Here is a 17,398-nt window from a genome sequence, read left to right as displayed (position 1 = left end):
AAGCACAGTCTTTACATGTTTTAATAATGTGTTGAAATATTATCTGCCTAATTCCAATAATTTCTCATCTCCTTAGTTGTTTTCAGTACGTGGGACGGGCCAAAATTTTGACCCTTCTGAAGCTGTGACTTTTATTTTTGCCTGGGTTCTGTTAGTGTGTTTTTTTTATATTCTTTTGATCAAGGCTGAAACTTCTGTAACTTTGATACTGCTCAGGATGTTGGCGGTCCAAGCTCTAGATTCAGCATTGTTGGGTCCTTGATCAAGGCCCCCTCTGCTCCAGGGGGACCTCATCATGGCTGACTCTGTGATCTGACCCCTGCTTCCTACTTGGGATATGTGAACAAAAGAATTTCACTGAACTGTAATGTATATGTGACAAATAAAGGCTTCTTCTTAATGGGTGATTCATACATCTTGTTGATAAATGAGGTCAGGGGAGAATGGCCAAATTGGTTTATACTGACAGGAAGGCAATAGTAACTTAAATAGCAACCCCTCACAACCGTGGTGAGCAAAATAGCATCTCAGAATGCAGAACACCAGTGGACCGGTTAAAAACTGGACAAGAAAAAGGGCCTTTTTCTTTTTTACTGTTTTCCTTTTTGTTGTGATGATGTGATCTTGGCTGACAGGATGTGGATTTGTACTACTGTAACCCATCAAACAACAAAGTATGACACATTGTGCATATTGAGATGCTTTTCTTAAACCTTGGCTTAAAGTGTTGTTACACAAGATTTCCTGTAAACTCGGAACAGTCTGCCACTCACTGGCTTTTAATTTTTTTCCCTCTCACTGTTGTGTAAATTCTAGTTAAGAGTTGAAAGTTTTGTTTATTTTCCTCCACCAATAATCAATTCACTATTAATAATTAATTCACTTAGCGTTTGTGCCAGAGCTCTCATTTTAAATAAAGTTGGCAGAAGAAGAAGTGGCTTGTAAACAGGTCAACTCAATTCAATGTTCACAAAAGGAATCGCCAAGACCAGACTGTTCAAAATATTTATTAGAGAGCAAGTAAGAACAGCAAAGTTGATATTAGATTACAGCACTACATGCAAAACAACACTACATGCAAAACACCTTATTGCTTAATACATGTTTAATTTGCTCACTCTTTCCTAACAACAATGAATCAATTAACATTTCCTCATTAATATCTCTACTACTGTGACAACTGCTGTGCATGAAACACCCAGGAGATCAGTAGTTTATAAAATACTCAAACCAGATTCTCTGGTTTAAACAGCCATGCCACAGTGAATTTCCCAGTCCTGTATCACTTGATTGGCTGATTTTAGATAACTCCTTCAATAAACAGATGTACAGATATCCCTAATAAATAGTGGCTGGTGAGGGTACACTGGTCATTTTGACTCAAGGTGAGATGAATATTTAATGGTCCAAGTTTCACTTATTTGGTTTATTACTTTAAAAGGCACATCAACTAATAAATTGTTGCCACTTTATCAAGATATAAATTACTGTAAAACTATCAGGGACAATAATTGAAAATAGCTTTCTATGTACAAGTGAAAGGTAAGAAAGTTATCTGTAAGCTTTGCTTTTAACCAGCCAGTGCTATTTTTAAGTCAGATAGTTCTGCTGTTGTCAAGTTGTTAGGACAGTTATTAATTTGGCACACATTTACTGTAACTACTGGTATATTTAGTTTTACTGATTAGGGTTATTTATCCTTCCCAACATAAGTATAGAATTAGTGTTGCCCTCTACAATGGTAAACAAGAATGGTCTGTTTACAGTGACTGTTAGAGGAACTCGCTCATCCTGAGACTTGTTTGAGACCTCCTTTCCTTCCTCAGACATCTCAAAAAGCACTTTGTTGATCACCTGCCAGACATCAGGTAGAGATGCTTGAATTAAATATTTAACATTTGTTTCAAATTATATTCAAATGTAGTGTGAGTTCTTTAAAACTATTGCAACTGCATTTAAAACTAAAATGTAGAACTTTGAAACTTATATAATATAAACTGAACTACCTTGACTGGTTTTGAATTATTCGGTCGCAAAAGCAAACTCACTTTATGTTATAAAAGATTTACCTTGTTGACAGTGAAGTTGTCCTTGGTGCTAAGTTTCTGAAAGTTGGCATCAGAGCCCAGCAGTAACTTCTCAAGATTTATATCGGATAACAGTGATCTCAGGTCCGTCACAGCTGTCATTGAAAATTTAGGCAGGGATAATTTCAGGTATCTACAAAAAGAGACAAACATGACAAATGTGTAGATTTACACGTAAATACATATATGTGTTTGTAGGTATGTGCAGCACTTCAACTGAATTATTGATCTCTCAAGGCCAACTCTTGTGCTGTGAGGCTGAACCTTGGACTAGTGTTCAGCTCACTTCAGTTTGATTACTTTTGCCTGTTAAATATGTTTAACCTTGACTTACATTTTACCTTGCTGTTCAAAGAAGCTACTCACCGCTCCTTTAGATGTTTGTGCCATGCAGATATGGTGTCTTTGTGTAGAAGATTTTCAGTATCTTGCAGTTGGGATCCCTCACTGGGGAGCACCAATAGCATGTAGGTCCGCTTGCTTAGGCTGAGTTTGACTACAGTGCACTTCATGTCAGGATCACTGAGGTACATGTAGTCACCAGTGTGTGTCATTAGAGGTACTTTTACAGTGGACTTCTCATCGACCTGGAAGTCTTGCACACTTGTCTTTTCGGGCTGGAAAGCTTTTCTCCAGTTCCCTATAAATGATAACATTTCAAAGTATTACACAGTTCATGGCTGTCAGTAATATAGTGTATATACATAAATCTATTGATCTAACTATATGGCCAAAGCAGTACTGGTGCTGATTGGTGCTGAAAATTTTGTGTGCCAAAGAAGCTACATCTGAAGTTTATACAACATGGAAGTGACCAGTCTTGCTGCCCAAAAAGTTTCAAGTTGCTAACTTCAGCTGTTTTGGAGAGCTGATTTTATATGTGCCCCCAAAATGGCCATTTTCAGCTATCTCAGTTATACGATCTTGCTTCAAACAATAATAATAAAAAATGCAAATCATTCATATTTTTATACTAAAATTGGTGTAAGCCTCTAGGAGCACATAAGCTGTAAGAACTGTAGCTAAAAATCTGTAGTGTCTGTAACCACGTCAAATTCATATTGCAATATATTACGAATTTAGCATTTTAGAATAATACACTTTTTCAGGTTTATGCCTTTTCATGTGAAATTTAAATTGGTTATGTTTCATTTGAATAACAATGAAGATTATTTAAAGATTTGAGTTCGAAAAAGTTATGAACACTACATAAAAGAGTAAAATTTGATTTAGCAACTGTTTCTTTTTATCTGATAAAAATATCAATGTGTAGGCATATTTACAAAAATGATGCATGGATCAGAAGATAAGAAGCAAGGTAATATTAAGAATGGTGTTATGATCATATCTGAAAATTGAAATTTTCACCTGGATAAGACACTTTTTAGCATCAATGCCATGTTTTGGCGGATAATTTATATATATTTACAGCATTTAGCAGTTGCCTTTATCCAGAGAGACTTACTAAAAAAGCTTGAAGCCTTCAAAAAAAAATACACCCTTTGGTCAAAAAAAATACACCTATGGCCAATTTACTGTAGCCAATATGCACTACCTGAGTGTTATGTAGGCTGAGTGTTATGTTTTAGAAATCTAGACCCCATGACCAAGTGGGCGTTTGTTCTATACAGGTGTGAAGGGAATAAAATAAACATAGACCTAAACATAAATGGTCCAAAACACCCACCTTTAAAATGTGTAGAGCTTGCAAACAGCATGTTTGTTGACTGGCTGATATCTTTAAAAAGATTCTCAACCTTGCTGTGCGATGTCTTCTGAATGAATGAGTTGACTTGTGCCTCTGCTTCTTTGGGCTGGGAAAAGTTCACTGCTCGAATAAAAGATTTATCTGAAAACTCTTGAATGCCATGCACAAAGTCCTTGGACAAGTCAGCATCACTGCTTACAAAAGACCAAACAAGAGTTCTGAGCTCATCTTGAGGGCCGTCAATTAATAAACCAATGGCTTTAAGTGCGCGGAGTACTTTGTGTCCATTTATCATTTTTGTACAGCCAGGCTTCTCAGTATTCCATAGGAGTCCCAAAAACTGCTGGTAGTCATTGGCTGTACTCGTGGACGTTCCAAGATACAAAGTTACCAAGGTACCAAAGGCAGCGTAGGGAGAGAAAAGAACATTGGTTTTTCCTTGCCTTCTGCTCAGTGCATGAAACATTCTGAGTCCCTGGGAGTTCTGAAGTTCAGCCACCACAGCAGTCCACTGGGTGAGGTTCTTTAGTTCTTCTATTTCAGGCCGGGGATCAGGCTCCGTGCTTTCTTGTATGGCGGTCAGAGAATCGATGGTCTCTAAAGGCACCTTGTCTTTACTGCTGGTGACTTCACAGACTACATCACCCGCGTCAATGAGGGAGAAGGGATGGATATACACACGGTTGGCCATTCCCAAGGTAAAGTAGGTGAGGATAAGAAACAGTTTCATTTTCCCTTGGGAGTTCGGCCAAAATGAACCTACAACACAGTCAACAAAGGAAAAAAGTGAGTATTTCTGTGTGAGTTTTTCTTTAAATATACACTGGACAGCCATAACAGGTGTAACAAGTCAAGTGGGTGGGGTTATAATAAGCAGCAAGTAAACTGTTTAAAGTTGATGTAATAAAAGCAGGAGAAAGGGGCAATCGTAAAGATTGGCATCACTTTGACAAAGCCATGTTGTGACTGGTTTAAAGCATGTCCAAAAAACGGCAGATTTTGTGGTTTGTTCCTGGTATACAGTAGGTAGTACCTACTGTACCAAAAGTGGACAACTGTTGACCTGGTGAGAAGTGATGCATGTGGGGAGTAAAGTCCATTCCATGATGACTCTTGTCTACCACGGAGAGAGCTTACGATTGGCATGCAAATATCTAAACTGAAACATGAAGCATTAATGTAGGTGGCCCATTGTAATTTGCAACTCACAGGACTGTAAAAGTTTCCTTCTAATTTTGTGGTGCCAGATTTACCAGGACACCTTCGAAGGTCTTAATGGGTCAATACAGTTTTTGTAGCCCATATAGGACATGCGGTTTTATTTTATGGCCAACCATAATTATGGCTAATTCATATAATTTAAAGTGGAAGTAGTTGCTTAAAATTATATCTGAGTGTAAACAACTAAGGGTACTTAAAATTTTAAATTAAATGGGTGAACTAGTTCATTGAAGATTAATTGACTTTTTCCTATTATAACTATTTGTCCAGCACAATCTGTATGACAAAATTCATTTGGTTTAATTCAAGCAACTTCTCTTGAGAACATTTACTTTACTTTTAAAGAGCAAGTTAGACCAGACAATTCTTGTGCAAATATCACTTCAAACTGGTATGAACCTGACTGAACAAGTACATGGAAGCAATGAGTGTGCTTTTGAACACACTCATTAAAATCGAATAAATGAATCATGCATTATAGTAGCATTATCTTTCAATGAAGTACAATTACATAATTGCTTCATGTCTAAAAGTAAGCATGCTTGCAGTGAGTAAAAATATTAATTATGATCGTAAAATTTTACCCTAAATAGCATTTGACAATGTGACCATCAAGAATATTAACATAACATGAAGTTCAAGGTGTAGTTCCTATTTTTACAGGAGCCACTTATTTTGAAGTGTACTTACAGTTTCATTTAAGTTTAAAAAATAAAATATAATTCTGTGTGTTATTGAGCCATGTTTGAGGTCAGTGACCAAGCTGGCAGCAGGGCATCACACCTGACATCACTCAGAGTAAACAGTGAGAGGAACAAATATGACTCAACTTTTGTTTGGTTTGTAGATATAATAAGCCATGGAAAGAGTGTTAAATACACTGACAAGTGAAAATACTGCTACTGTTATCATTTATTCACTTCAGTAGAATACTTCACTTCAATTTCTACAACTGAGCTCATTTCAATATATATATATATATATATATATATATATATATATATATATATATATATATATATACAGTATATCTAAGTAATATCTTTTAGGAGATCTAGTTAGCTAGTCTAGTTCATGAAGGTGACTAAAGGAGGAATGGCTGTGTAATGCAGATCTCTATGGGTATTTGCTGGCATTATTTGCAGATCGTTATCACAGTTCTAAATAAAAACATATCTGTCGCCACCTACTCAGACACCGCTATTGAGACTAAGCGAGTCCCCACTATGCAGGTATAGAAATTTATTAATTTTAGCAGGAGACTGGTTTATATTTACATAGTCTTCAACTTATTATAATCGTTATCATTATAATTATTATAATTATAATAATAATAATTATTTTTATTATTATTATTATTATTATTATTATTACTACTACTACTACTATGCACATAATATATTTTAAATGACTTGGTTTCTGGGGTTACGTCAATTACCATAATCAAAAATTAAATATACTGCAGTTTTCATTATAAACCCAGGAAATATCATTCAAATTGGTGTAGGGTTGTGTTGATTAAGCAAAAAATAACTGATATAAAATAATATAGGCCTTTGAATGTGACATGTTAAACATGTGACTATAAAAATTCACTTTCTTAAAGAATGGCATTTTTTTGTCTTTGCAAATAAACCTACATTTAATTACTCATTTATGGAATAAGATACTCAGCTAAGTATTAGATAAGAGCTTCTCTTACCTTGATTTGTGCTTTGTTGAACCTCCAGCTGAAATGTGTTGAGTTGAGTCCTGCTATCAGGTTTTAAAAACCTCTGAAATCACGGCTTGTCCCCAAAGTTACACATTAACCTAGGGATTAGGGCACAGATATACTGGACTTTACGTTTCAAAAGGTTTTTTGAAACAGAGCTGAAGAACAAACAGATCAGTAGAAGAGCACATCTGACGCAGCGTAGTAACCAAAATAATGACGTTGGATGGACTGGTCAGGGATTTCCACACTGGAATTTCACATGTGACTGTTAACAATTCTGTGACAATTTGGTCTCATGAGCGTCAGCACAGGAGCACAGTGCGTAGCCTTACAGTTTCAGGGTCTCATGTTTGATTCCGAGCTCCATGATGTGTTGTATACTTTAATATTTTAGATGAGTCATATTACTGTCCGGCATCAAGAAATCATCTAAGGAGACGGATAAAGCTATTGAAATTAAGTGTTCATCACATTATTAAAACCTGGAAGAATGCTAAATTGTTAATGTAGCAGAGGAAATATGGTGTGGTGCTGTTCCGATCCCATAGAAAGGCCAACGCAGCACCCTCGAAAAAAAAGTAAATCCTAGCCATGATAGAAAAGATACTTGTGTATTTTGTATTATTGTACTATTATACGTTACGTTGATTATCTCATTACAGTTGCACCTGGTAGTGAGTAGGATATACAGCATTAGGCAGCAGGTGAACATTTTGTCCCTGAAGTTAATGTGTTGGAAGCAGAATAAGTGGGCAAGTGTAAGGATTTGAGCAAGAACCAAGTTGTGATGGCTAGATGACCTGGTCAGAGCAGCTCCAAAACTGCAGCTCTTGCAGTCCAAGAAAAGAAAACCAGTGAACCCATAACATAATCATTGATGCATGTGGGGAGCGAAGGCTGGCTGTAGAAGAGCTACTGTGGCTCAAATTGCTGAAAAGGTTAATGCCGCTTCAATTAGAAAGATGTAACAAAACACAGTGTATCACAGTGTTTGTTGTATATGGGGTAGCGTATCTTCAGTACTAAATGATGGAGTCAGCTGTTTCCGCAGGCGTTTACTGAACTAGATCAAGAGATAACTAGTATTTATGATGTATGAATACTAATTTACTTAAAATAAAATATTCTAATATTTTGAGATAGTGGATTTGCATGCATTGTAAGCCATAACCATTGGAATTAAAAACAAAAAGGCTTGAAATACTTCCAATTTACATGTAATGAATCTGCTGTATAACACTCACCATTCAATTTATTAGGTATGCCTCAATGCATTTAGGCATGTAAACATGGTCAAGACGAGATACTGAAGTTCAATCCGAGCATCAGAATGGGAAAGAAAGGTTATTTAAGTGGCATTGACGTTTGTTGGTGCCAGACAGGCACGTCTAAATATTTCTGAAACTGATGATCTACTCGGACATTCATGCACAACCATTTCACGGGTATACAGAGGTCAGAGAAGAATGGCCAGACTGGTCATTCTGGTCAGAACACACAACACGTCAAACCTTGAAACAGATGAGCACTCATTTGTTTTCAATTGTAGCCTCAGTTTCCTGTTCTTACCTGACATAAATAGCATTTGGTGTAGTCTTTTGCTGCTGCACCAGGTGTCATTTCTGATAGCTAATAACAGAAGAAAAAAACAGAAGCTACAATTTGAAACAAATGGGCTCACCAAAACTGGACAATAGAAGATTGTAAAACGTTGCCCAGACTAATAAGTCTCTTGATTTCTCCTGCAACATTTAGATGGTAGGGTCAGAATTTGGCATAAACCACATGAAAGCATAAACCCATCCTGCCGTGTATCAATAGTTCAGGTTGTTTTGTTGGTGGTGTAATAGTGTGGTGGGTAATTTCCTGGCACACTTTGGGCTCCTGAGATAAGCACGGTTTTAATGCCACAGTCTACCTTAGTATTGTTTCTGAGTATGTCCTTCTCTTTATGACCACAAACCTGATGCAAGCAAGGTGGAACTAATGAAGTTCTGTACCGTACTGAATGCATGCATGAATGTGTGTCTGTATATATGCATGTATGTTTAAGAGATTGCAAGAGATAGAGAGCGAGAGAGAGAGGGAGTGTTGTGTGTGTGTGTGTGTGTAACTAATGAAGTGGCCAGCGAGTGTTTGCATGCATGCATGTATGTATATGTGTGTGTGTGGTGTGTATGTTTGACAAATTGCGAGAGAGAGAGAGAGTGAGAGAAAGGGAAATTGTGTTTGTGTATTTGTGTGTGTATGTGTATGTGTGTGTGTAACTAATGAAGTGGCCTTTGAGTGTATGCATACATTTATGTGTGTATGTTTGAAAGAGAGAGAGAGAGAGAGAGAGAGTTTGTATGTGTGGAACTAATGAAATGGTCAATAGGTTTATGTTTACATGGATGTATGTGCTGTGTGTGTGTGTGAGAGAGAGAGAGAGAGAGAGAGAGAGAGAGAGAGAGAGGGAAATTGTGTGTGTGTGTGTGTGTGTGTGTGAGAAAGAGAGAGGGGGGATTGTGTGTGTGTGTGTGTGTGTGTGTGTGTGTGTGTGTAACTAATTAAGTGGCCTGTGAGTGTATGTATGTGTGTGTATATATACACTTACCTAAAGGATTATTAGGAACACCTGTTCAATTTCTCATTAATGCAGTAATCTAATCAACCAATCACATGGCAGTTGCTTCAATGCATTTAGGGGTGTGGTCCTGGTCAAGACAATCTCCTGAACTCCAATTAAATGTCAGAATGGGAAGAAAGGTGAGTGGTACCCCACCGGGTACCACTCATCTCCACTACAGATAGGAAAAAGAAGCTACAATTTGCACGAGCTCACCAAAATTGGACAGTTGAAGACTGGAAAAATGTTGCCTGGTCTGATGAGTCTCGCTTTCTGTTGAGACGTTCAAACGATAAGAGTCAGAATTTGGCGTAATGAGAATGAGAACATGGATCCATCATGCCTTGTTACCACTGTGCAGGTTGGTGGTGGTGGTGTAATGGTGTGGGGGATGTTTTCTTGGCACACTTTAGGCCAATTGGGCATCGTTTAAATGCCACGGGCTACCCCGTGTTTCTCTTGTTTCTGACCATGTCCATCCCTTTATGACCACCATGTACCCATCCTCTGATGGCTACTTTCAGCAGGATAATGCACCATGTCACAAAGCTCGGATCATTTTAAATTGGTTTCTTGAACATGACAATGAGTTCATCGTACCTCAACCAGATCTCAACACAATAGAGCATCTTTGGGATGTGGTGGAACGGGAGCTTCATGCCCTGGATGTGCATCTCACAAATCTCCATCAACTGCAAGATGCTATCCTATTAATATGGGCCAACATTTCTAAAGAATGCTTTCAGCACCTTGTTGAATCAATGGCAAGTAGAATTAAGGCAGTTCTGAAGGCGAAAGGGGGTCAAACACCGTATTAGTATGGTGTTCCTAATAATCCTTTAGGTGAGGGTATATACAGTGTATATATATATATATGTGTGTGTGTGTGTGTGTGTGAGAGAGAGAGAGAGAGAGAGAGGGGAAAGTGTGTGTGTGTGTGTGTGAAACTACACACTGTGTGTGTGTAAAGGAGGGAGTTTGTGTGTGTGTGTGAAACTACACACTGTGTGTGTGTGTGTGTGTGTGTGTGTGAATTACCTGACATATAGGCTGTAGGTGCCCATGTTTTAGTTGTAGGTTTAATTTTAGTAATCTGACTCTTATGGTAAGAGGAGTTCTGTATACAGACAGTGTTGTTGTTTTTATAGAAACCGGTAGCTGATGAAGTGGAGGAGTGAGAAGTGACATTTAACTACCCAGTCAGTAATCTACAGGAAAGTGAAAGCTCTCTCTCTCTCTCTCTCTCTGTCTCTCTCTCTCTCTCTCTCTGTCTCTCAGTCCGACTTTTCCGTCGCTGCCCTTTGTTCAGTGGAGTTTCGCGGCATCATGACGAGTAATGAGGACTCTGTCCCCGGTCTGAGGAGCTTCCCGCCGCCGGCGTGTCCTGGCTACAGATGGAGGTCTCGGAGCGAAGCTTCTGCCTTCAGCACCAGGATCCTGACCCGGTTACGGTCCGCCTGTTCAGGTAACTGTTCCGCTCGCACCTGTAGATCCAGCATGCGGCGTGTCTCCTAACACACGGACAGGACTCGTGTTCGACTCAGTACATTTACTGGTGAATGAAAGAGTGTGAGAGAGGAAAGTTAGTTGGAGAGGAGTCGATGTGGTTTGAAAAGTGTGTGTGTGTGTGTGTGTCATTCAGCAGCTCAAGTGCCATTTCCTCTTTATGAAACACTGATGTGCAGTAAAGGACATTTAAAGCTCTAAAATGGCATTAAAAATATTATCGCGTTAAAAACATATTAAAACATAATTGTACATCTTTATTATGATCGAATATAATTATTCCTGTTACAGTGAGCCTTAGTCACGTGACAGCCTTCGTCAACATCAAAATAAAATACTGATGTATAAACAATGCTTTGTTGAAGCTTTGATCTGATCTCTTTGAACTAAAATCATAACTAAATACTGTGTAGGATTTTTTTTAACAGTGTGTGTTTATTCGATTGTTTTCATATACATTGATATTTTATTATAGTTTATTTTATAATAAAATTTGTTTTATGTATTTTCTTTTTAAATCTTGCCATAGTTCATAAATCAAAATGTTAAAACGATGATTCATATATTTATTTAAAATATTTATACAATTTAATTTTTTTGTATTGCATGATAAACCCCTGCAAAAATAAAATGTGCCCAAAATAATAATAAAAATGATAAATAAATAATTACAGGGTAATTGGTCATTAATGACGATGGCTGTCACGTGACCAGGGCTCATTAAATGGTAAAATAATATTTGATCATAATAAAGATAGAAATGTAAGTAGTAATATACCATTTGGTAGAGATTATGTGTGTGTGTTGGGTGGTTGAGTAATCTGTGGCAGGTGGCATGACAGCAGCTGGTGTATCATTAAAAAAAAGCCATGCAAAAATAAATAAATAAATAAATGAAATACTCATTTTGGGAAACCACGGTAGGACCTCCAGTTAACAATCACACACGCATTCTCACACTACAGGCAATGTGGAAAAACCAATATGCGTAATGTGTATGCACTCAGGCCCGAGGCAGGAATTAAACCTGGACCCTGGAGATGTAAGGTGACAGGGCAACCACACTGTGCTGCTTACCCACTATAACCACCAATTAAAATATCATTAAAATCATTTGATATCATCATCAAATTTCCAGATGATCACATAAAAAAGTTGCCCTAATGTTATTTTTTTTATTTTAAATACTGTACAGTAATACTGACTCATTTGACTATTTTGGAAAAGAACAATGTTACCCAAATTATAGGTCAAATGTAGATACATTTTAAATAATAATCATTTAATCATTATTAAATGTTCTTTATTTTCTCATTTGAACATCCTAAATACAATCAGTCTATCAGCATGTACAATATTAAACCACATACTTGTGTATGTATTTGCTATTCATTGCTAAATGTTGGAGGCCTGGTCAACAACCTTGAACTCATTGCCTGCTAAGCCCCATGCATGACAGGCTGTGATGCACTGGGTGTTCTGATACCTTTCTATCATGTCCAGTATTATTTGCGCTGCATTGGTTTTTCTGTGAAATCGAGTCCTACAGAAGTACTGTAGATGAGCCTCGGCTGCTCATGATCCTGTCAAAATTTTACAGATATATAATTTATAATAGTGGTGAACAGTGTGGCCTCGGCCCTCCAGGATGTACTCTTGTTGTGTAACCTATCATGGTCCCATGATCTGTAAGATGCCATAATCACTTCCTTCAGCAACGGTACAACAATATCCTGCTATTCGTGCTGGGCACATTTAAACACATTTATCCTAAAGATGTCCATTTATTATAATACCTCACGTTCATCACCATCTGTAATGAAATACACACATTACATATTCAATCATCTTTTATCTCACATTGCTTTACAACCTAGATTTACCACTTAGTGTGTCGTAAGCTTTAGTGACCGTGGGATCTGTTGTGCAGCAGTGGTAGGTGTGCAGTGTTTCAGAAAAAACAATCCGTTCACATTGAAGGTAAGTCAAGGCCAAGCGCAAAAGGTGTCGACAAGTTGTTAACCTACTTTAAGTGTTTAATGTGGTTTTAGGCTGAAAGTTTAAGTCAACTACCTGAGACTGCATCCAGACAGAAACCTTTATTTAGTTACTGAATTGATGAACAAACAACATTTTGCTTTACATAGTCTATTAATATAGCACTATTTTTAATTTGAGGTGAGGATGGTGGCGGAAAAAAGTCGACAACTGCTAGAGATGCTCGTTTTCATTTGCTTTCATGTTCTTTGTTCAGTACAATACATATTTTCTTTTAGTAACCCAAACTGTACCAAAACCCACGATAAGGCTTTTATTTCTAGGTTTCGTGTGCACAAGGTTGGTTTATAATTTAGCCACCAGTTTCACCTTTATAAGAATCGACTGATCGACAGTTAAATATGATGCATGTATATGATACAACTTCCTGTTTAAAACCACCAGACATGAAGACCTTCTACTTTCTCAGTGCAGCCCTAGAACAAGAGCTGCTCTCTGTGGAAATCCACTCACAATCTACCAGCATCGAAAAATTTTATATTTAATTGCTCAACTCGCACGCTAATTATGGTGGCCTTATTTTTTGCTAGTGTGCTGATCAGGATTGTGTTATCAGTGCTCCATTTCTGCAGCCTTGACGGTTTAAAACCACTTCCTGACAACAAACCTTTGAAACTAGCAACACATTATTGTTAGCAGACATTAACAAGTCTCCTCCTAAATCATAAATAATCCATTCATTTTGCATATTTTATCTAGTTTTGTTTAGACTATATGACTTTATAGTCAAAAGTATAATACTAATTCCATGAGGATTCCTTTGATGGTTTAAACTTATGATCATCCAGGTAGCCTCTTCTGTTGAGCACATGGCTTACATTCCTTCCATAAATGGGGTCATTTCATGCAAATATTTAAATTTTACATTTAGGATTTCACTCTAAAAATGTGATTGGCTCCAGTGGTTAATCTTCTCCTTCTGGGAAGTTAAATGATTTACAGAACAAATCTAAGCTATTCTGGTGGATACGGACCCCTTTGTGGGATTTACTTAAACCATCAATAACCTACAGTAGTCCTGCCTAGGGTAATTCTTTTCCATTTTTTCCCCCTTCTTTCCCAATGGACTGTTTCCCCCTCTGGATTTCCATGATCACTTTTACAGAATATTGTTTGTGTTTAAACTTTTGGTCTGGGTGTCAGCTGAATATTGATCTGGTTCTGTCAATTTAGTGTTGTTAAAATAATTAAAATAGAATAAAAAAAAAAAATTAAGATTTCACATATAGTGGTAATTTCACAGCGGGGTAGTGGTTAACACTGTGGCCTCACACCTCCAGGGTTGAGGGTTCGAGTCCTGTCTTCGGGCCTGTGCGCATAAAGTTTGCATGTTCTCCCCGTGATTGGTGGGTACTTCAGTTTCGTCCTACAGCGCAAAGACATGCTGAGTAGGATAATTGGTGCTCTCAGATTGCATTGTATAATGATTGAGCGTGTGAATGTTTGTGCTCTTCAATAGACTAGCACCACATCTAGGACTTATCCCTGGTGAGATTTCACATACATGGCTGAAGTGTAATAAGATTGTATGTGTAGTGTGTACAGTAAATATGTTAAGGTTGTCACAACCACCAGGGGGCGCACAAGGACTTTCCTTTTTTTCCATTCAACTGATGGTCTTAATTTTTTTCCTAATGAAAGACATTACTGCAGCTGTTTAAAAAATACAGCACAGAATGAAATGTTTACTTTTGGCCAGTTTTTTTTTGCTTTCCTCTACATTGCATGTAATGTGTTATCTCAGGGCAGACATGTTGCGATAGGTTAAAAAGTACAGATATAAACCGTTATTGCTCTTTGGCATTTTTATGCTATGTAAATCAGAGAACATATTAAACATTTATAACGTCCAGCAGCAGGACTGAGAAGCTGAGTTGCTGTAATATCTCTCTGGTTTGCAGCTAAATTCACTCCTTTGTGCCACCAGAAGCAGATCTTTAAAATAGCCTAGTAAGTGCTTATTAAACTGTAGTTAAGTGCAGTGGGTGATTCCATCATAATGGTGCCGTTCAGCCTTTGTAACTTTTAACAACTGCATTTTTCTTGATTTTATTTCAACATTAAAATATTTTTTTAATCTGTCTTAGGCAAATCTTACAGGAATTCAAAGACCTGCATTGCATGCATGCATGCTAATGGTGTAAGAATGTTAAACTAAAAATTCAGGTGAAGACTTTCAGGGGTATGTACGTACTGTAGCCCTGAGGTTAGCACACTTGCCTTACACCTCCAGGATTGGCCTTTTCCGGCCGTGTGAGTGGACCTCGCATGCCCCCCTCATGCTTTGTTGGTTTCCTCCGGCTTCCCTCACAGTCCAGAAAAATGCGTTGGAGGCTGATTGATGTTTACAAATTTCCTGTATTGTATGATTGCATCTATGCTGTGTGTGCGATCTATGCTGCGTGCATGCATGTGCATGTGCACGTTGGTTGCAATGGGTTAATAATACATTTATATGCAAGCCTTGCCGGTGTGTGTTAACGGGGAAGCTTCAGATATCAAACTGTGCATTTGTGCGTTTTTGGATTCAATTCAATTTTATTTATATAGCATTTTTAACAATAGTCATTGTCTCAAAGCAGCTTCACAAAAAAAATAATAAAGAAGGAATTTTATGGAAGTGTATGTGTGAGAAAAATGTGTGTAGATAATAATGAGATGAATAAATGAATGATGAATGAAATGTCTCTAATGAGCAAGCCAAGGGTGACGGCGACCGTGGCAAGGAAAAACTCCCTGAGATGGCAATAGGAAGAAACCTTGAGAGGGATCAGACTCAACAGGGAACCCATCCTCATTTGGGTGATACCAGATAGAAATAACATCATGTGTGTTGTGCAGGTGAAAGTTCAATATAACAGAAGTTCTTTAAATTAACATGAAGTCCAGTTCAGCATAGGGATGAGTCAGTAGGTGCAGAGGGGCAGATGGGGTCTGGATCACTGGAAGCACAGGAGCAGCATGTGTAGCTCCAACCATCATAAAGCAGAATCCAGCTGGAGCTGGTCCTTCTCTGGATGCCTCAGGAACCTCGCAGGGTTGGCTTTTGTCTACTGAAGCTGGCACAATCTCCAGATGTCTCGGGATGGGTAGAAAAATACAGAACAGATGGAAAGAATTAGTGTAGTTGCCATTCAGGATAGATGTACTGGAGTATGAGGTTATGGAGTTACAGTACGTGTATGCCAGATTAAAGAGATGCGTCTTGAGTCTACTTTTAAACTGGGAGACTGTGTCTGAGCCCTAAACACCGTCTGGAAAGCTTTGGAGCTAAAGTATGAAAATGCCTTACCCCCTTTTGTAGATTTTGATATTCTGGGAACTACCGTATGGACAAATGGATATGTCAGGTAGAACAAAAGTTAACGTTACCTTTATAATTTATAATTTACAGAATATGGGAATGCTGTTGCAAAAATGTAGAACTCAAAATGAACTTTTTTTTTCATCGAAGAACGAACTTGATAACAACAATACTGTAAGAACACGTATCTGTGCTATTTCTTTGCCAATGTGACCCTTTTTTTTTCTTAGTCATGTTTGTGAGCTAAAATTCAATTTATTATATTGTCTATTTTGTGCTGAAAAAAGGATTATATGTAACATACCCTATACTGCACAATCCTGAGCCCTATAGATGTTAATTCAAAAAATAAAACAGCAAACCAAATAATGAGTAAAATGCTATAAGCTTTAATAGAACAATAGATAGATAGATAAATAGATAGATAGATAGATATTTGTAAATGTAACATTATTGCGACAAAATGTCACATCAGTCATATACATGATCTACAATGATTTTTGCATCATGTAACAATTACATATTGATATTATTTATAGTGTACTAATAAGTAAAGTTTGTAAAGGTATGTACTTGTATTTAATGATTTTGTCATAATTGTACCATCATTAACCCTTATTCACTTTTGTTCAACTTACATATCCTTTTTTATTCATTTATTTTAGTGCAATAACAAACGTGTAGTGTACGGATAATAAGCAAGACTGTGCAGCACTATACAATAATATTTAGGGCACTAATACAATAAGAGCATGCACTACACGGCAGATTATTTCTATGCATGGCTTCAGGAACATTGTTCTGTATAACTTTTCCAAACAGACTATTTACACTAGCAGCATCTGAATGGATATAAGGTAAAGACAAACATATGCATTATAAAGCACAGGTGGCCAAGGTAGTGCTCCGGTGTTTAATCAGCCGTTGTTGAGTTCAGTTGGGTTTTTTGGAAGTATTTTTTCTGCTAACTGCCTCAGCAGCAGAGTTCATTCATTACCACGCCTGTAAAAATTCATCCATCAATAAAGATTGTGAGAGTGTTCGACTTGTAAATATGTTTCTCTGTGTTTCTGATTGTAATCGCCGGTGCTTGGAGAACAAAAGCGTCTTTGTCTTCGGCGTGATTTCAGCAGCATTGTGTAAAACGGCTCAGCAGGCCACATTGTTTGGATTAATTTGTAGGTTCGGC

At 37.5% G+C, this 17,398-nt stretch overlaps 2 protein-coding genes across 3 annotated transcripts in view; one reads left to right on the top strand and one right to left on the bottom strand.

Moving 5' to 3' along the window:
* Window positions 1–1,085: 1,085 nt before the first annotated feature.
* agt (angiotensinogen) lies at window positions 1,086–6,795 on the bottom strand. Its single transcript, XM_053502423.1, has 5 exons — window positions 6,719–6,795; window positions 3,775–4,554; window positions 2,454–2,727; window positions 2,070–2,220; window positions 1,086–1,854 (listed from the first exon to the last, which is right to left on the bottom strand). The coding sequence occupies exons 2-5, from the start codon at window positions 4,523–4,525 to the stop codon at window positions 1,678–1,680; spliced, it is 1,353 nt and encodes a 450-aa protein (XP_053358398.1). The 5' UTR covers window positions 4,526–4,554; window positions 6,719–6,795; the 3' UTR covers window positions 1,086–1,677.
* Window positions 6,796–10,415: 3,620 nt separating this feature from the next.
* phactr2 (phosphatase and actin regulator 2) overlaps window positions 10,416–17,398 on the top strand; it is a 58,128-nt gene continuing 51,145 nt past the window's right edge. For both annotated transcript variants that reach the window (XM_053502057.1, XM_053502055.1), the window contains exons 1-2: window positions 10,416–10,446; window positions 10,620–10,806. In XM_053502057.1, the coding sequence (XP_053358032.1) occupies window positions 10,444–10,446; window positions 10,620–10,806 (190 nt within the window). In that variant the 5' untranslated portion in view covers window positions 10,416–10,443. The remainder of the gene's footprint in view (window positions 10,447–10,619; window positions 10,807–17,398) is intronic.

This window comes from Clarias gariepinus, chromosome 8 (genome assembly GCF_024256425.1).
Source record: "Clarias gariepinus isolate MV-2021 ecotype Netherlands chromosome 8, CGAR_prim_01v2, whole genome shotgun sequence".
Taxonomy (NCBI): domain Eukaryota; kingdom Metazoa; phylum Chordata; class Actinopteri; order Siluriformes; family Clariidae; genus Clarias; species Clarias gariepinus.
The sequence above is the reverse complement of the archived record's forward strand: the minus strand, read 5'-3'. Positions and strand labels throughout refer to the sequence as shown.